The sequence below is a fragment of the Tachysurus vachellii genome, chromosome 9 (genome assembly GCF_030014155.1).
Source record: "Tachysurus vachellii isolate PV-2020 chromosome 9, HZAU_Pvac_v1, whole genome shotgun sequence".
Classification (NCBI taxonomy): Eukaryota; Metazoa; Chordata; class Actinopteri; order Siluriformes; family Bagridae; genus Tachysurus; species Tachysurus vachellii.
The window spans coordinates 12,073,939-12,093,401 of NC_083468.1; the positions used below are offsets into that span (position 1 = coordinate 12,073,939).

General features: G+C 41.9%; 1 protein-coding gene across 3 annotated transcripts in view; it reads right to left on the reverse strand.

Moving 5' to 3' along the window:
• Positions 1-19,463, reverse strand: part of rasgrf1 (Ras protein specific guanine nucleotide releasing factor 1) — a 148,126-nt gene that overhangs the window by 37,022 nt on the left and 91,641 nt on the right. For all 3 annotated transcript variants that reach the window (XM_060877709.1, XM_060877708.1, XM_060877710.1), the window contains 4 exons: positions 17,750-17,813; positions 2,762-2,904; positions 2,569-2,651; positions 1,114-1,362 (listed from right to left, as the gene is read on the reverse strand). In XM_060877709.1, coding sequence (XP_060733692.1) covers positions 1,114-1,362; positions 2,569-2,651; positions 2,762-2,904; positions 17,750-17,813 — 539 coding nt within the window. The remainder of the gene's footprint in view (positions 1-1,113; positions 1,363-2,568; positions 2,652-2,761; positions 2,905-17,749; positions 17,814-19,463) is intronic.

Here is a 19,463-nt window from a genome sequence, read left to right on the forward strand (position 1 = left end):
GATACAGCTGATATGCGAGTTTCAACAAAATGCATAGAATGTGCACTGAATAAAAATATTATTATATTATATAATTTAATGAGAGGAATGCAGACAATTATAATCAAGTGAAACTTCATTTCTGACCTCATAAATGTACTCAAAAAATATGAATTTATTCTTTAGAAAAGTTACTTAAGTAAATGTATCAAAGTAACAGCAACTCGGCTCACTCTAAGTTAAACCATAGAACTCATTCATAAATAAAATTTGAACAATTTATATATATGACATCACATGACAGGATGTTCATTACTAATCACAGACATTAAAGGTGTGGTATCCATTGTTTGAAAGCCAATGTTGATATTTGAAATTACCAAAACAAACATGCCCCTAACCCAAATAGGTCCCACATCTGTTTTGATAGCTCCGCCCCACACATACACCAGACAAGTATAACCCAGACAAGTATTATGGCGCAACCTGTTGGGGCAGCTGAACGAGGGTATATTTTTATCAATAAATGAACTCAATGAGTAATACTATGGTAATACAAATGTGTTTTTGTAGTACTGTGTGTTGTACTGTGAAAGGTTTATCTCCGTTTCACATGGAAGACGTTCAGTTCTCTCCAGCGATGGAAAGCTGATCCTAAATTAACATGGGTCCTGCTTCTTGCCTTATTGTAAGCCTTTCTTCACTTTCTTTCTTTGTTTTTATCCTCCATGTTAATGTTAAAACCGCTTTCTGCTAATGTCACAAATGCGCACTGAACACTCTCTCCGCCCATATTGACTAGACATGCCCCTTTCTGTTCATTGGCTGCACGGTAGTTTTGTTTATGTTTTGTTTGGCGGCCCAATGCAGTTTTCTGAAGCATTTCTCAAACAACAACCACCTTTAAAGTTTGACTCTTTTAAATAGATTTTGAGAACAGATTTTCCACAAACATTCATTTTCAAATATATTTCTTTTCAGACAGCTCATGAGCTGTAAAAAGCACTAGGAGCCAGCATCTGTTATACAAACTACAACATAATGCAATACTTACAAGCTTCCATTAATTATCAGAGCTGTTTGCACTTTCTGGGTGGCACATTACAGCAATAGCAATCTAAATGTGAGACCCACCGAGCTGGGATGGCACTGATGGGCCTTTTGTAGATGGCAATGAGCTTGTCAAGTACGACATCTGCAGTAGTAAAGACGCGGTACGAGTGTAAAAACGTGTTGAGAAAATCAATCGACAGGAAGCGCAGGTCAGTCAGCCTCTCCAATAAACGCTCCACGCTGGCATAGCGGATCTGCAACACTTTGCATGAGTTCATCATCTTACTGAAGCGGATGTCCACGTCATCGCAATAAAGACTGGCATCAGATCTAAACCCAGAAGATGTAAAAATGGTAAAACATGTAACATTCAGTGTATGTGTAAGTGTACATAACAAAGTGTATGTGTTTGTGAGAGTGTATTACATTGTGATTTAATATTTTTACAATTATAAGCCAATAGAAGTATCAATTATAAATATGTGGTGGTAATCTATAAACTTTCCTGAACTCTATTGCATCTTAACTACAAGTAATTTAACATCCAGTGATCCAAAAAATAATAGGAAGGAAATAATGAAAAACAAGCCATAATGTATCTTAATACTCTGGTAACATTTATTCTTTGGGTACTTGTGATAAATATTATAGATATTATAAGCACTACAAACAGCTATTAGTAAATTGATAGTTTTACTTTGTCTTGCATCACTATCTTTATTTTTGTTGAATCTATTAAAATATATCTTAGTTTATTTTTTGTGATTGAACAACTAATTATTTGGCCCTGCTTCCACACAGACATTCATGACCCATCTCAAAAATGGATTTAAAATCTGTAATAATACCCTTATTGAAGGGCTTCCAGTCCAATTTCACCATGGCACAGTTAGTAACTGATGAAAAACCCAATTAGTTTTATATAATTTTTTTTATAGAGCAAACAATTAGACACCCTCTTGATGAATGTGTACCAATATGATTGCCAAAGATAGGCAAGGTATGAAACTAAGCAAGAAAAGTTAAATCTAAGGTGAAACATTTATTGTTTCTTGAAGTTGAGATGAAGTTAAAGTTTGTTACAGGAAATACGTATATACAGTGGTGTGAAAAAGTGTTTGCACCTTCCTGATTTTTATTTTTTTTGCACGTTTTTTAAACAAATTTAAATATTAGTCAAAGATAACACAACATGCAGTTTTTAAATGAAGGTTTTTATTATTAAGGGAAAACAAAATCCAAACCATTAGGGGGCAAGCACTTTTTCACACAGGGCCATGTGGGTTTGTATTTTGTTTTTAAACAAAATATTTAATATTTAAATTTGTTTGATGATCTGAAACATTAAAGTGTGACAAACGTGCAAAAAAATACAAAATCAGGAAGGGGACAAACACCACTTTATCTTTAACACTTTTTCACACCACTGTATCAGTCACATCAACATCACTATATCATAGTGTTTTCAAAGTGTTACAATTATTGTCACTTAGCTCATTGGATGTTTTTATGAATGCGTTACAATATTAGTCATACTTGATCATCTGTGGCACAGTGACTTTTGAGTTGTCTTCAAAAGCATTCATCATAAGGCCATTACAACGAATATTGTCAATACACTGAGGGAAAGAGAGAGAGGGAGAATATAAGTACTGATTTTAAACCACAGGAGTTAAAAGAAAAAAACATCCTGAAGCTGTGTGGATTAACAAACAGGAGGTGAACATGCCTGGCTTATGTCACTGGTCCAGGCTGACTTCTCTTGCCTTGAGGAAGCAACTAGGATGACGGTGAAGGACTGGCTGTCTTTAGGCTCCACCACTATTTTAAAGTCCAGGTGCTCCATATCTTGGGTATTCTTCTCTGATTTTGCTGTAGAAAAGACAGGTAAAAATTATTTTGTTATAATTGTGACTATAGACTAATTTAAGGAAAACTAATAGAAAGTGCCTTAAGAAGGTGTAAGACCACCACAAGCCACCAGAACAGCTTTAGTGTGCCATTGTATATGTGCCATTGTATTGAAATTGGATTGATATGTGACATTTACAGCAATTGGAAGATGCCCTTATCCAGAGCGACGTACAATAGTGCTTTAAAGTGTCTATCAATGAATACATTAACACTGGTTGACTAGGTTATAGATAAAGGTACCATCAAAATATTTTCCAAAATTTCCAAAACTGTTTGCTTATATGCTGTTCCATACTACAGGCATTGAATATGACATTGAGGTGGGTGATCATAAACCAATTAGATAACACCTACATACTGTAAAACCTTCAAAGCATGCAATTATGGAGCAGGATTATTAATTGGATAATTGGTTAGCTATTCGGAGTGTGAGCCCATGGTGTTTCCCTTATGTGTCCTATTTAGTAAGTAGGTAGGACAAGGGGTGATCAAGCCATTAATTGCCAATGTTCTGGCTATATGCATATTCCTAGCTCCTACAATGAGGTGCAAGCTCTGTCGGTTTTTAGGTCTGGATTGTTACTACTGGTCTTTTTGTAAAAACTTCTCCAACGTGGTTTTACCATTAACTAACCAGTTATGCAAGAATGTGTTGTTTAAGTGGATTCCAGAATGTCTGCCAGTTGGAAGTTGGATGTTGATATTAATGGCACAGGTTCGGGAGCCGTGATTCTAAAGGATGACACTCTTGGGATAGAACACCCAGTTTGCTATTTTTCTAAGAGGTTTTTTAAACAAGAGCTTAACTACAACACAATTGAAAAAGAGGCATTCAGCACTTTGAAGTCTACCTTAATGATAATCCAACAGCGATACAAGTCTTTACTACTGTAACTATAACCTATTAATGTACTTAAATTGTATGTGTATTACAAACCAGAGGCTAATGCACTGGTCCATGATTATGCAAGTTTTTAATTTATTGATCACACATAAAAAAGGCAACCAGAATGTGTTAGCTGATGCCCTATCAATGATTTTATTTCAAAGGGTTTTGAGGGTTTTTTTTTCCTTTTTTGTTGATTGTGAATTCCATTGAGGTTCAAACATAGGTGGGGAGGTGTAACAGTATAGTAACTGGTGTCTACTGTGTTCTTTGTACGTGTTTATTTGCAGGTCTGATGAGCTTAAGAAGCTGCTGCACTTTTGCATATCACCATTAATCCACAATAAAAATCAATTTCTTCACACAACATCAATTTCTTCTTCAACATCTTAGATTCATCTTGATCCAAGATGGCCACTCTAGATAGCCAGAGACTAATACAGTACAGAAATCATGCAGCAATCTCCTGTGGGCCCACCACCTGCAGGAGGGACCATAAGGGGCTGGTGCAATGTGGATTGGGTGGCAGTCGAAGGCGGGGGCCTCGGCGACCCAATCCCCGGACACAGAATCTGGCTCTAGGGACATGGAATGTCACCACGCTGGGGGGAAAGGAGCCTGAGCTGGTGCGGGAGGTTGAGAGATACCGACTAGAGATAGTTGGGCTTGCCTCCACGCACAGCTTGGGCTCTGGAACCCAACTCCTTGAGAGAGGCTGGACTCTCTACTACTCTGGAGTTGCACGCGGTGAGAGGCGGCGGGCTGGTGTGGGCTTGCTCATAGCCCCCCAGCTCAGCAACCATGTGTTGGAGTTCACCCCGGTGAACGAGAGGGTCGTTTCCCTGCGCCTGCGGGTCGGGGATAGGTCTCTCACTGTTATTTGTGCTTACGGGCCAAATGGCAGTGTAGAGTACCCGACCTTCTTGGCGTCTCTGGAAGGGGTGCTGGAAAGTGCTCCAACCGGGGACTCCATCGTTCTACTGGGGGACTTCAACGCTCATGTGGGCAGCGACAGTGACACCTGGAGGGGCGTGATTGGGAGGAACGGCCCCCCCGACCTGAACCCGAGTGGTGTTCTGTTATTGGACTTCTGTGCTAGTCACAGTTTGTCCATAAAGAACACCATGTTCAAGCATAAGGGTGTCCATCAGTACACATGGTACCAGGACACCCTAGGTCGGAGGTCGATGATCGACTTTGTGGTTGTTTCATCTGACCTCCGGCCGTATGTCTTGGACACTCGGGTGAAGAGAGGGGCGGAGCTGTCAACTGATCACCACCTGGTGGTGAGTTGGATCCGATGGCGGGGGAGGAAGTTGGACAGACTTGGCAGACCCAAACGTTCTGTGAGGGTCTGCTGGGAACGTTTGACAGAGTCTCCAGTCAGAGAGAACTTCAACTCCCACCTCCGGCAGAGCTTCAACCAGATCCCGAGGGAGGTTGGAGACATTGAGTCCGAGTGGACCATGTTCTCCACCTCCATTGTCGACGCAGCCACTCGGAGCTGTGGCCGTAAGGTCTCCGGTGCCTGTCGTGGCGGCAATCCCCGAACCCGGTGGTGGACCCCGGAAGTAAGGGATGCCGTCAAGCTGAAGAAGGAGTCCTATCGAGCCTGGTTGGCTAGGGGGACTCCGGAGGCAGCTGAGAGGTACCGGAGGGCCAAGCGAGCTTCAGCCCGGGTGGTTGCGGAGGCAAAAACTCGGGTCTGGGAGGAGTTCGGTGAGGCCATGGAGAAGGACTATCGGTTGGCCTCGAAGAAATTCTGGCAAACCGTCCGGCGCCTCAGGAGGGGGAAGCACTCCTTCCACCGTCCGAGTACTTCTAGGTTCTCCTCAACCCCACCAACATGTCTTCCATTGAGGAAGCAGAGGCTGAGGGCTCAGTTGTGGACTCGTCGATCCCCCAAGCTGAGGTCACTGAGGTAGTTGAGAAGCTCCTCAGTGGCAAGGCACTGGGGGTGGATGAGATCCACCCTGAGTACCTCAAGTCTCTGGATGTTGTGGGGCTGTCTTGGTTGACACGCCTCTGCAACGTCGCATGGAGGCTGGGGACAGTGCCTCTGGACTGGCAGACTGTGGTGGTGGTCCCTCTGTTTAAGAAGGGGGACCGGAGGGTGTGTTCCAACTACAGGGGGATCACACTCCTCAGCCTCCCCGGAAAAGTCTATGCCAGGGTACTGGAGAGGAGAATTCGGCCGATAGTCGAACCTCGGATTCAGGAGGAACAATGCGGGTTTCGTCCCGGTCGTGGAACACTGGACCATCTCTATACCCTTGCCAGGTTGCTGGAGGGTTCATGGGAGTTTGCCCAACCAGTCCACATGTGCTTTGTGGATCTGGAGAAGGCATTCGACTGTGTCCCTCGTGGTGACCTGTGGGGGGTGCTCTGGGAGTATGGGGTCCGGGGCCCTCTGCTAAGGGCTGTCCGGTCCCTATATGACCGGAGCAGGAGTTTGGTTCGCATTGCCGGCAGTAAGTCAGACTTGTTCCCGGTGCATGTTGGACTCCGGCAGGGCTGCCCTTTGTCACCGGTCCTGTTCATTTTCTAGGACATTATTATATGGACAGGATTTCTAGGCGCAGTCGGGGGCCGGAGGGAGTCTGGTTTGGGGACCACAGGATTTCGTCTATGCTTTTTGCAGATGATGTTGTCCTGTTGGCTTCCTCAAATCAGGACCTTCAGCGTGCACTGGGACGGTTTGCAGCCGAGTGTGAAGCAGCGGGGATGAGAATCAGCACCTCCAAGTCTGAGGCCATGGTTCTGAACCGGAAAAGGGTGGCTTGCCCCCTTCAGGTTGGTGGAGAGCTCCTGCCTCAAGTGGAGGAGTTTAAGTATCTTGGGGTCTTGTTCACGAGTGAGGGAAGGATGGAGCGGGAGATCGACAGGCGGATCGGTGCATCTTCTGCAGTGATGCGGTCGATGTACCGGTCTGTTGTGGTGAAGAAAGAGCTGAGCCGCAAGGCGAAGCTCTCTATTTACCAGTCGATCTACGTTCCTACCCTCACCTATGGTCATGAGCTTTGGGTCATGACCGAAAGGACAAGATCCCGGATACAGGCGGCCGAAATGAGTTTCCTCCGCAGGGTGGCTGGGCGCTCCCTTAGAGACAGGGTGAGGAGCTCGGTCACCCGGGAGGAGCTCAGAGTAGAGCCGCTGCTCCTCCACATCGAGAGGAGTCAGCTAAGGTGGCTCGGGCATCTGTTCCGGATGCCTCCTGGACGCCTCCCTGGGGAGGTGTTCCGGGCATGTCCAACCGGGAGGAGGCCCCGGGGAAGACCTAGGACACGCTGGAGGGACTATGTCTCTCGGCTGGCCTGGGAACGCCTCGGTATTCCCCCGGAAGAGCTGGAGGAAGTGTCTGGGGAGAGGGAAGTCTGGGCGTCCCTGCTTAGACTGCTGCCCCCGCGACCCGGCCCCGGATAAGCGGTAGAAAATGGATGGATGGATGGAAATCATGCAGCAGCCAACCAGCACTATGATATTTTTGAGAAGCTTTGCAATCTCAGCTTCTTCAGAAGCGCAGGCCTCCATTCCTCAGACATTGCCTGATGCTAATGGCCGGGAGAGGGAATGTTGTAAGTGGTGTGCAAGAAAGCAGAGGTGCTGTAAGTGGGTGGGTGTCCATGCTAGGCTAAAAATAAACCCTAACCGGCTGGCTCTCCTGTCTATCCTACTTTCCAGTGTTTGCTCTCGGTACATTAAAATGGACTACATCCAACTTCAATGAACCACACGGAAGAGTTTTCACTGAGATGCGGCTCAGCAACAGAGTTCCGGATGCCACCACTCAGCTAGATTGGCTCATCTTGTTTTGCGCCTTCAATAATGCAACTCTGTGTGGTAAGACTTGCAGTGGTTGCTTGTGCGTATACATTAAAAAAGAATGGTGCAAGAACTCTGTTCTTGGTTCTAGTTACTGCTCATCTATAGAATTTAGAATTTTGTTGTTTATTTACCATAAGAATTCACCACTCTTCATTGTTGTATTGTACATTCCCCCCAGCACTAATGCTATGGACGCACTATATGAAATCTATGGGACTATCGATGAGCTGCAGAATGCTCACTCTAACGGATTGTTAATTTTTGCCAGAGATTTCAAACATGCAAAAAGTCGAAAATTATCATCCTCATGCCGAAGGCTACAGGGTCCTGCCTCAATGACTATTGTCCCATTGCACTCACACTCACTATCATTATGAAATACTTTGATAGGCTCATCATGAGGCACAACACAATCATCCCTCAGCAACTGATAGATAAGCTGAGACTGCTGGGCCTGAACACCTCCCTCTGCAACTGTATCCTGGACTTTTTCTCTACAGATTGTGAACAGCATCTACAGCACCACTGCACTGAGTATTGGGGCCCCTCAAGGTTGCATACTCAACCTACTTCTGTTTGCTGACCCAAGACTTTGTAGCAATGATCAGCTAAGCACATCATCAAGTTTGCAAAACACACTCACTCATCACCCTCCTACTGTCTGGGAAAAAGTACTGAAGCATTTGGTCCATCAAAACCACAAGGTGTAACAGTTTCTTTCCTCAAGCCATCACACTGCTAAATAATTAAATTGAATTGAAAACTAAACTAAAATAAATTGAATTGAAAACACAAACAGGTACACTAGGTTAAAGACAACGGATACCATAAACTCTAAAACTCTTTTGGGAGCTTTTATTTATTTTTTTTTTTAAAATACATAAAAAAGGAGGGAAAATAAGAGCTAATTTACGTGTTTTTAGGAATAGGTAGGTCTTTACACCTTATTTAAACATAGCCAGTGACTAAGCCAGAAAAAGTTTTGATGAATACCTAACTCTTACCCTAAGAGATGCTGGGACCAGTCATGCAGTGATAGTAGACTGGAGGGAGTGAGGTACAAGAGTGACAAGAGCTCTGGTGTAAGAGGGTCCTGGTCCATTTTTGGCTTTGTAGGCAAGCATCAGTGTTTTGAATCTGATGCATGCAGCTACTGGAAGCCAGTGGAGGGAACACAGCAGTGGGGTGCTGTGGAAGAACCTAGACAGGTCAAAAACAATTTGTGCAGCTGCATTTTAGATCATTTGCAGAGGACAAATTAATTTGCAGTAGTCCAGTCTCAAAATGACAAGAGACTATACAAAAACCCGAGCAGTCTGTGTGTCCGAATCCTTTTGATGTTTTCTACATGAGTGTGGCACATACAAGGAAAAGGACAGTTGATTGTCATTGAGTACTTCTTGTGAGCAGTGGCCAAAGAGAAGAGCAGATTGTTGTGTAGGAATAATCACAAGATCCTGACCTGGAATACAGATGTGGCAAGTAAGAATGGGCTTCACAGAGAAAAGGATCCCATGATTTCTTGCCACAACACATGTAACTATGTGTGATTCCCTGGTGCCGAAAATACATGAGCAATAGAGGGCAGTCATATGTAATTCTCTGCCATGTATACTGAAGCCAGTAATATACTTCGTTTCTTTAATTCTCTCAATGTTTAGAGTATATACTTTTGTCGAATTTAAAAATCTCTGTGACCTCCTCTACAGACATGTTATTCTGTACATCTAAAACCATGACCGTTTTATATATATATATATATTGTGACGGCGGCACGTGCAACGCCGCATATTCATGTTGGATAAAGCATTCTTCGCCCTCTGCATCAGCAGCCAAGAGGAGAGAGAGTGTAATAGGTGGCGGTTCAGCACCTTGGCCAGCGGCGCTGAGTGCTCAAAGTGAGCAAGTGAGAGAGAGGCGGGGCGGCAGAAACTCCCGCCGAAAAGCACAGACTTCAAAATGTTTTCTATCGACAGATGCTTAGTGTCATCATTAAGGCATTCGTCTCAAGTACCGGACCTACGTTGGTCACGTTGGTTCGACACACACTCAAAGCGGGTGGAGTAGGATTAGTTAGTCTTATCATTTTGTAAAACCACTAGCCACAGCATCAAGCCCTGTTTACAGATATAACTTTACCCAGGGGTGGTTCTAGAGGCTGGGCCACAGGGGCCCTGGCCCCTGGCCCCTGCTGAAATCTGATTGGCCCCCGTTCCATCAATCATTGATGAGAAGAGCAACCGGAGAATTTTTCACAACAATCACAGATGCAATTCCACCCCCAAACAATTGGCAGCACTTGCGGCAGTAATGTTTCGATGCAACTTGGGAGAAGAAGCAGAGGTCTTGGCTTTATATTATCTTTGCTTGAAACTTTGTCTGTGAATGGCTTTAGTGGCTTTTTTTCAGCTCTAGCACTTATTAAAAACCACTTGAGGACAGCCATGGGTGATGCCAGTTTGAGTCACTTGGGTGTCCTAAGCGTTGAATCCCGACAGGCCAGGTCATTAGATTTGGATGAATTTGTCAGGCGTTTCAGCTCCAAGCATAGCAATCGGAGAATTCTTCTTTTTTGAGGTGTATGTGTGTATGGGTGTGTGTGTGAATGAGCAAGTGAAAGAAATTGAGTGAGAGAAAGATAAAGAGAGAGAGAGAGATGTTTAAGCTGGGAGGTGCAAGTTGTTGCTCCTACAGTATGTTAAGGCTGCTTTGCATGTTCAAAATTGTTTTTCTCATCAAAAAAGGGCTTAAATTGCAATTTGTTTTTCTGACAATATGTGAAAAAGATGAGAAATTGTATTGTATTTGGAAACAGTGTTATGGTAACATGCATACATGTTAAAATACCTCTTTGTTTGTTCTGAATTTGCTGTGCTCTGCTGCACTTTACCTTATTAGGTATAGGATATATGGGAGGTATAAATATATCCACACTGTAAATTGTATAGTATTTGATTAATTAATCGCTGTGCTGTACTTTAGCGTGTGTGTGTGTGTGTGTGTGTGTGTTGCATTGTGTCCTTTATGCACAGTATAAAAAGGAAAAAGGAATGACTGCCGAAATGTATTTGCACCATACTGAATAAATTATTTTGTGTGCTTGAATGTACCCTGTACTTGGCCCCTGAATGTACAATGTGGCCCCTTAATGGCCCCTGTTACAGAAAAACAGACTTTACTACAGACTTTACCTTTTGTTAATGTTATCATTCCTTATATTTATTAAAGTTTAATGATTTATAGAATTTATTGGGAATATTAAGTGTGAATAGTAGTTATATGCTATTGGTACTTATAAATAGTAGCAGATACTATTTGCACCTCAGTATTGTTGTGCATTAAACATTATTAAATGATAACAGAGTGTAAATAATTATATTTAGAAAAAAGGATGACAACTTAGATAGGAATGAACCCATGTCTCTGTTGTCAAAGGTGCATATACAGTAGTACATGCTCACCACCGAATGCCACTGGGGCCACTGTTTGCATGCAGTTTAATGCAGTCACTGTTTCATGCATGACTAAGAATATATTTCTTTATTTGGCCTGGAGATAAAGCAAATAAACTAGTGCAGAGATTTCTCGCATTATTAAAGCTATTAGTTAGCAAACATCTTTTTTTAACATTTATTAAATAAATGCTTATTGAGTTAATAAAAGTAAGATTGTTTCATTTTGTAAAGTCTTATAACAGACTAGGATAGGAGCAAAATTAATTATAACAGAATAGGAGCTTAGAATGTGAGCGGTTACAACACAAAACATTAATTATCCTCTAAACAAAATCACATAGCATCGTTTTTAAATAATTTCATAACAATCAGAGATATTTAGATATATCACTGTCAAGTTTGAGAATTAGATAAATGGTGAGACAAACTATGCCTAAAGCCGCACAGAGTGTATCTTCCACTTCAGACTGGAGGTGAAGCATGTCCTGGGTAAGCACTGGAGGGCAAGACAACTTGAAATGTTTGCAAAGTCACAGCAGTTTTCAGCAACCAAATTAATTTGCATGTGAAGAAACTGTACTATGACTTTAGCTGATTGTTGTCTGGTCTCGCTGTTATATTTGTTGACGTTACATTCCTCTTTTATTATAAAGAAATATATCATGCCTATTTTTAGATTTTAATATTTAATGGCCTTGTAAACCAACGGTACTGTCTAGCATGTTGACAAAATTTTATATGCTCTCCTACTTATAAATCAGAGCATCAATTGCTCACTTTTGCTCAGAGTCACGGTATTGTCACGTAGTTGTCCTAACCACCTTTTTAATTGATAATTTGAGTTTTTTTCCCTTAAGCTTGTAAATACTAAAACATTCACACTTCTTTGTAGGGAGGGTCCTAAGATATAAACTCTATCCGCATCTTGTAAGAGAAATGGTTATGTGAGTAACAAACTAAGACTAAGAAAGACTTTTATTTGTTGTAGCATTCGCAAATCTTTTAATCGAGTGTGTTAGCTTTAAAACACTTACCTATAGTTGTCATTTTACATTCCGTTTGTTAAACACTATACTGGTCATGTCCCTACGGAATTATGATAAACAAAAAAAAAAGAACAAGTGTCCAGACAAAAGAAAAATAAAAGGAAATACTGTTTATTAGGAAATAATGTTTCTTTATTGATCCCAACGCCTTTGGACACACAGGGAGACTACCAACAGTCGTTTGAAAATTGGTCATCTCACCTGTCAGTTCCGGGAGAGCATTCAACAACCTTTAGCGGACCCTTACAAGATACTGATTTGGGTTTTCCATCAGCGGCCTCCACACCCTAAACTGACCGCACTCATCAGCTGCCAACCAATCCAGAACATGTTTTGTCAGTGTGCTTGTCTTACACAGGAGAAATAATTCACCAGTTGGCAACAAATTCTATGCTTAATTGCAACAATCCACTTGTTCAACAATATTCTGCATTTTCTCCTCCACCAAACACATCACAATTTTCTCCTTCAGCAATGTCATCTTTTTGTTTGAAACTGCCTGAAACACCAAGAAACCCTTCGCATTCTCAACACCACCAACTAAACTTTGACAAATACATTTCTGTATATACTGCATATGCTGTGATATACTGTAATACTGTTAGGACTCTGCCCGGACTCTGGCCACGTGCATTTGTTTATGTTCTTCGTCACGTGTCTCCTCCTGCCCGCTTCTACACACCTGTTTCCCATTGTAATTACCGTGTCTATTTAACTGTGCCGCGTTGCCTTGTGCAGCGTGGCATCTACTGTGGTTTTATCCTGTCTCTAGTCCATGTCATGTTTCATGTTTTCTGTTATTAAACCCTGTTTGTTTTAGCTATCCTGCGTTTGGGTCCGCTCTGTTCCATGTTCATTACAGAAGATGCCGCCACATTAGGACCCAGCAGGATAGCGGTAACCTGGACCGGCTGATTGGGAGTAATTTATTTATTTTTTTCTTCTTATTTGATTCCCCCCCCATGGACTTGGCGCGTTTGGTGACTTCGGTCCGCATTTTTTCGGTGAGGGACGTCGCCCCGCTTCCGGTTTCTCCGCAGGGGGCGCCGCCTCACTTCCTGGTTGCGGGCCATGTCGCCAGCCCGAGTTTTGTTTTGTTTTTTTTCCCCCCTGCTCGGCTGTGGACGTCGTTCGTTCCCCCTGCTCGGCTGTGGACGTCGCTCAGCCCTTCAGCTCGGCTGTGGCCCCCACCTGCCTCGCCATGTGCATTGCTCCCCCCACCTGCCTTGCCGTGTGCCTTGCTCCCCCCTCCCCGACCCTTCGGGACTGTCTGGACGGATTGGCGCGTCGGGAGCCGTGCCTTGGGGGGGCTCTGTTAGGACTCTGCCCGGACTCTGGCCATGTGCATTTGTTTATGTTCTTCGTCACGTGTCTGCCCCACCCCTTGTCTCTTCCTGCCTGCTTCCACACACCTGTTTCCCATTGTAATTACCTTGTCTATTTAACTGTGCCGCGTTGCCTTGTGCAGCGTGGCATCTACTGTGGTTTTGTCCTGTCTCTAGTCCGTGTCATGTTTCGTGTTTTCTGTTATTAATCCCTGTTTGTTTTAGCTATCCTGCGTTTGGGTCCGCTCTGTTCCATGTTCATTACAAATACATTATAACATTATATTTATTAGAATGCTTTTTGAGTGTTATGACGCTATAATATTTGCTTCTCAGTTTCTAGTTGCTTTGTCCGAGAATAAATGTCAAAAAGAATGCCATTTTTAATAATGAAAGCTATTCTAGAACTTATTACTGTATGTTAAGAAGCTAGACTTTATAAGGTAACCATGTGGCTATCTTAACGTTAAGGTGATATTTAAGACTTTTTTTTCAGGCATTTGGAAAGTTTTTTCTAAGATCAGTCTTTAGAAAAATGTAAGAACTGTCAACATTTTTTTCAGGAATACAGTTTATTGCTAACATTTTTCTTGAATTCGAATTTAGGAAGAACGTGGCAGTTGAGTAGAATTTTTTGTGAATTCTGATAAGACCACACGTTACTCGTTAATGGATCATCACGTAACTTTAGATTATCTACAACCCATTCTCACGTATTTCATGGACAATGGAGTGGACATTAGTGAATTATCAATACCTAGGATAAGGCAAAAACTTGGGTGGAGGTATTTGAAAAACTCAACACTGTCTTATGATTAGAAAAAGATCTCCAACAAGCCCAAAAATGGATTGACAAGAAGTTGTTGTTTCGCAAAGTCATTTTCACTGATGAAACAACAGTTGCTTTGGATCGTTTTGCTACCATGTAACTTCATAAGAAAAGTAGAAGTATGTTCAAACCAAAGCCGAAGCCTCAGAAATCCTTAATTACGTAAGGTTTTTATTTTTCTTTCATATGTATTAGATTAAACCTTATTTTTGCTGGCCATAAATATCGGGCTGATGCCTCTGTTATTTGTAAAGGCTTTGTTTGTTTTATTTGAATGGTTGGATTCTTTAAGGTCTCTGTACGTTCTGTTTATTTATTAATTTTATTCATTTACAATCTGTTATCATTGCATTCATGTTTAATGCACAACTGTCCTGAGGTGCAAACAGTATCTGCCACTATTTATAAGTACCAATAGCATACAGTATAACTACTATTTACACATAATATTACCAATAAATGTTATAAATCACTAAAACATTAATAAATATAAGGAATAATAAGGTCTGGTATGGGAGATGAGCTCCTTAATGATGCCACTAAGTGTCTGTCGTTAGAAAACATCTTGAAGTCATGTTTACGCACTCTCTCTCTGGCCTTTGTTATGTTGTGACTAAAGTTAACAATGGCATGTTGTGAGATCATGCATCAAAAAACATGCCTAAAATGAAAACCATTTCTATGCATGCCCTTACAATTCTTTCAATGGGATGATGCCGAGCTTCAGATTCAGAGCTTCACATTTTATTTTTTTAATATGAAAGAATTACAGAGGTCTGGAATCCCTAGACAATCTGGTCAATACTTGTAGGACAGTGGGTTCTGCACCACCTTGTGAATTATGTTTGAAGCAACAATATATATATATATATATATATATATATATATATATATATACACTGTATATAGCTACATCTGTAAATCACCTGGGATGACCAGGAGTTCAGTTTTGTAGTGTATTTTATTTTCTTTCCAATGAAAAAAATAAAAAATCATACTCATAGACTGTTACTGTCAGGACTCAGCCCGGACTATGGCCACGTGCATTTATGTTCCTCGTCACGTGTCTGCCCCGCCTTTGTCTGCTCCTCCCGTCTCCACACACCTGTTTCCCATTGTTGTTACCTTTGTCTATTTAACTGTGCCGCGTTGCCTTGTGCAGCGCGGAATCAACTGTTTTCTTTGTCTGGTCTAGTCTGTGTTATGTTTCATGTTTTTCGTTATTAAACCCTGTTTATTTTGTCTATCCTGCATCTGGGTCTGTTTTATCCCGCGTTCGTGACACATGATTCCGCCGTACCAAGACCCAGCAGGATGGCTGTAGCCCGGACCGGCCGATTGGGAGCATTTTTATTTTATTTTGTCATTGGAGGTCTTCTCTTCCCCTGGACTTCGCGGGTTTGGTGACATCGGTCCGCATTTTTCCGGTGAGGGACGCCGCTCCGCTTCCAGTTTCTCCGCGGGGGGTGCCGCCTCACTTCCTGGTTGTGGGCCATGTCACCAGCCCCAGTTTTGTTTTGTTTTTCTGGTGTCCTGTGACATCTCCCTGCACCTGTCCATTGGGGGGCGTCGCTTCACATCTGGATCCCGTGGAGGACACCGCCCCACTTCCTGTTCGCGGGGGGTTTTGCAGGCCTGCGTTTTGCCCTATTTTTTTTTGTTGTTGATTTTTCTGTTCTTTGGAGGATTTTTCCCACCCCCCCTTTCTGTTTTTTCTGGACTCGGGTAGGGGGTTGGTGCTCGGCCCTTCAGCTCGGCTGTGGACGTTGCTCGGCCCTTCAGCTCGGCTGTGGATGTCGCTCGGCCCTCTCTGGCTGCGCCGCCGTGTGCCTTGCTCTCCCCACCTGCCTCGCCGTGTGCCTTGCTCCCCCCACCTGCCTCGCCATGTGCCTTGCCCCCCCCACCTGGACCCCATCGGGACCATCAAGACGGGTTGGCGCATCGGGAGCCGCACCTTGGGGGGGTTCTGTCAGGACTCAGCCCAGACTATGGCCACGTGCATTTGTTTATGTTCCTCCTCACGTGTCTGCTCCACCTTTGTCTGCTCCTCCCGTCTCCACACACCTGTTTCTCATTGTTGTTACCTTTGTCTATTTAACTGTGCCGCGTTGCCTTGTGGAGCGTGGAATCAACTGTTGTCTTTCTCTGGTCTAGTCTGTGTTATGTTTCATGTTTTTGGTTATTAAACCCTGTTTATTTTGTCTATCCTGCATCTGGGTCCGTTTTATCCCGCGTTCATGACAGTTACAGAGCTGTGAAGCCATTGTTATTTTTGGCCATTTTCATATTAAAAGTTCTTATAGAATGGCCTAGCCATCTATGAGATGACCAAAGCTGCCTGTGCTCAGGTTTTAGAAGGATTTCATGGATTTGGAATGGTTTTGTAGGGAAGAGTAGAAAGGTATTGCCAATCCAATAGCTTGCCATGCTGACAGACTCACAGAAACAGAATTAGTGGTATTATAAAATCAAAGGTGTTTCAGCAAACTGTTTGTTTTGGAGGGTGTGCAGTTTACAATACAAATTTTATTTTATTTTTGCCTCTCTTAACCATTTTGCCAAAATGACCATCATCTTTTAATGTTCACACCACAAGTCATGAAGATCTTAGAGAGGATCAAAAACTCGCTTTGGTCTTCCATTTCTGACCCCATTGACCCACTTCAGTTTGCCAATCCTGCCACAACAGGACTACTGAGGATGCCATTCACCACCCTCACCTACATCAAAAAAGGGAACTATATGAGGCTGCTGTTTGTAAACTAAATCTCAGCTGTCAATGGATCCCAAAGGTTGTGTCCTGAGCCCTCTCCTGCACTCTATCTAAACACATGGCTGTGTGTCCCAGTACAGCTCCACTTCTATCATTAGGTTTGATAGAGATTTTTACCAATAACAATTCATGCTGTAAGCTTAAGCACATAACATAAAGGTTTGCAATTATTCTTTAGATCAGATAAATCAGGTTTATTATAATTAAAATGACATTAGCCTTCAGTAAAATTGAAGTTCCTCTTCATTCCTCTATGGCTCCATTCAGCTTGTAGTGCTGACTGTAGGATCTTAATAAAGGTTATAAGCATTTGTGACATGTGTGACAATATCATTTATATTTTCCAAAGTATCTTTCATTTGCCAACCAGAATGCCAGATATTATATTTATATTCAGCTTGTAGGCTGTACTAATTTATTTGAAAATTTCAGTACTGTTTCCACTAGTTATATATTTGTCACAGAAAGTAGGTATACTGTGGAGGAGCCCAGTAACCCCTTGGGCAAATGTACTGAGAATGATGTATTTTGATTTTAGTTTAGCCGAGAGCTTTACATTTCTTGGTGCTTTGATAAGTATAATAATAGCTTTCAGTCCACTGTCAGCTAATAGATGTCACATTGCCTGTAAAGGTAGATGGAAGTTAATGGCTCTAATACTTACGCTCATCATCCGTGCTTTCAGGGTCCTCAATCAATGTGCAGTCAATAAGTGAAACCACCCCGTTCTGTTGGCCACAGACACAGAGACAAAATAAGCTGCTACTCTGAGGAATTCAGGCAAAAAATATTGGTAATGACCACTTAGTCATTATTTGATACATTATATGGCCAAAGCTTTGTGGACATCCATATGGCTGAACATTCCATTTCAGACATACAGCAGGTAAAATAAATATTGAACATGTCACCATGTAATGTAATCTAGGCATATAAAGAAAACCAAAATAATTTTAGATGTTATGTGTAATAAAATGAAATGACACAGGGATCGAACACAATTATTGACATTTATTTAATACTTCGTTCAAAAGCCTTTGTTGGTCGATATCTTTAAGACACCTCCTATACAGAGAAACTTCAGGTTTTGGTGTGATTTTGGCCCATTCTATAAAAAGTCTTTCAATCTTGAAGGTTCTGTGGGCCTCTTCTATGAACTCTGAACTTTAGTTCTTTCCATAGATTTTCTATTGAATTCAAGTCAGGTGATTGGTTGGGCCATTTTAGCAGCTTTATTTTTTTCTCAGAAACCAATTGACAATTTCCTTGCCTGTTGGTTTGGGACCGTTTTCTTGCTGAAATACCCACCCTCATTTCATCTTCATCATCTTGGTGGATGGCAGCAGATTTTTATTATCAAGAATGTCTTGGTACACCTTTCTTCAGCAATAGAGTCTTGTGAGGTGAGCATGTACAGTATACAGGCCATGGTGGTTGAGTGCATTGCTTATTTTGTTCTTTGAAACCATTGTACCTGCTAATTCCAGGTCTTTCTGAAGCTCTCCACAAGTGGTCCTTGGCTCTTGGACAACTCTGATAATTATTTTCACTGGTCTGTCAGAAATCTTTAAGGAGCACCTGGTCATGGCCAGTTTATGATGAAATGATGTTCTTCCTACTTCCGGATTATGGCTCCAACAGAAGTTTAGAAATCATTTGCTATTTCATCCACAAAATAGTTAATGAGGTCAGGCATGGGTCACAGTTCATCCCAAAGGTGTCTAGTGGGGTTGAAGTGAGGGCCATTGTAGGTTCTTCCACTCCAACTTTACAAAGCATGTCTTCTTCATGGTTTTGCAATGGGATATTGCCATTCTAGAACATGTTTGAACAAGGCCTCCAAGTCAAGTAAAGGGATACATTAATGCTACAGAATACAATGACATCCTGTACATTTGTGTGCTTAGTGCCTAAAATTTGGGCAGTTGCCACATATGGATGTGATGGCCAGGTGTATGATGAACCTTTGGCCCTATAGTGTATAAAATATCAATTCATAACACTAAGAAGTCATTACCAAAATTATTGCTTTGCCAAAATTGACAAAATAACCATTGATAAAACACTTTGAGTGTCAAACTTATTCTTAACAGTATTTTCCAATGATACAAAAGCATTTCATTGAATTAACAAAGACTGTGGGTGTTAACAAAATTTAATATATAAACTCAGTTTAATCAATTTATCTTGGTAAAACCTGCATCTTATTCTTAATATGTTTTTAGTTTTTTTTTTAAATCTTGAAATAGTATATAGGTGTTAACAAGCTATACATAACTTTGAGAATGATATATACACTACCTGGCAATTTTTATAATTTTTATAATCAGTCATACAATCTAATATTTTGTTTTACTTAACTTAAATTAACTTTACTT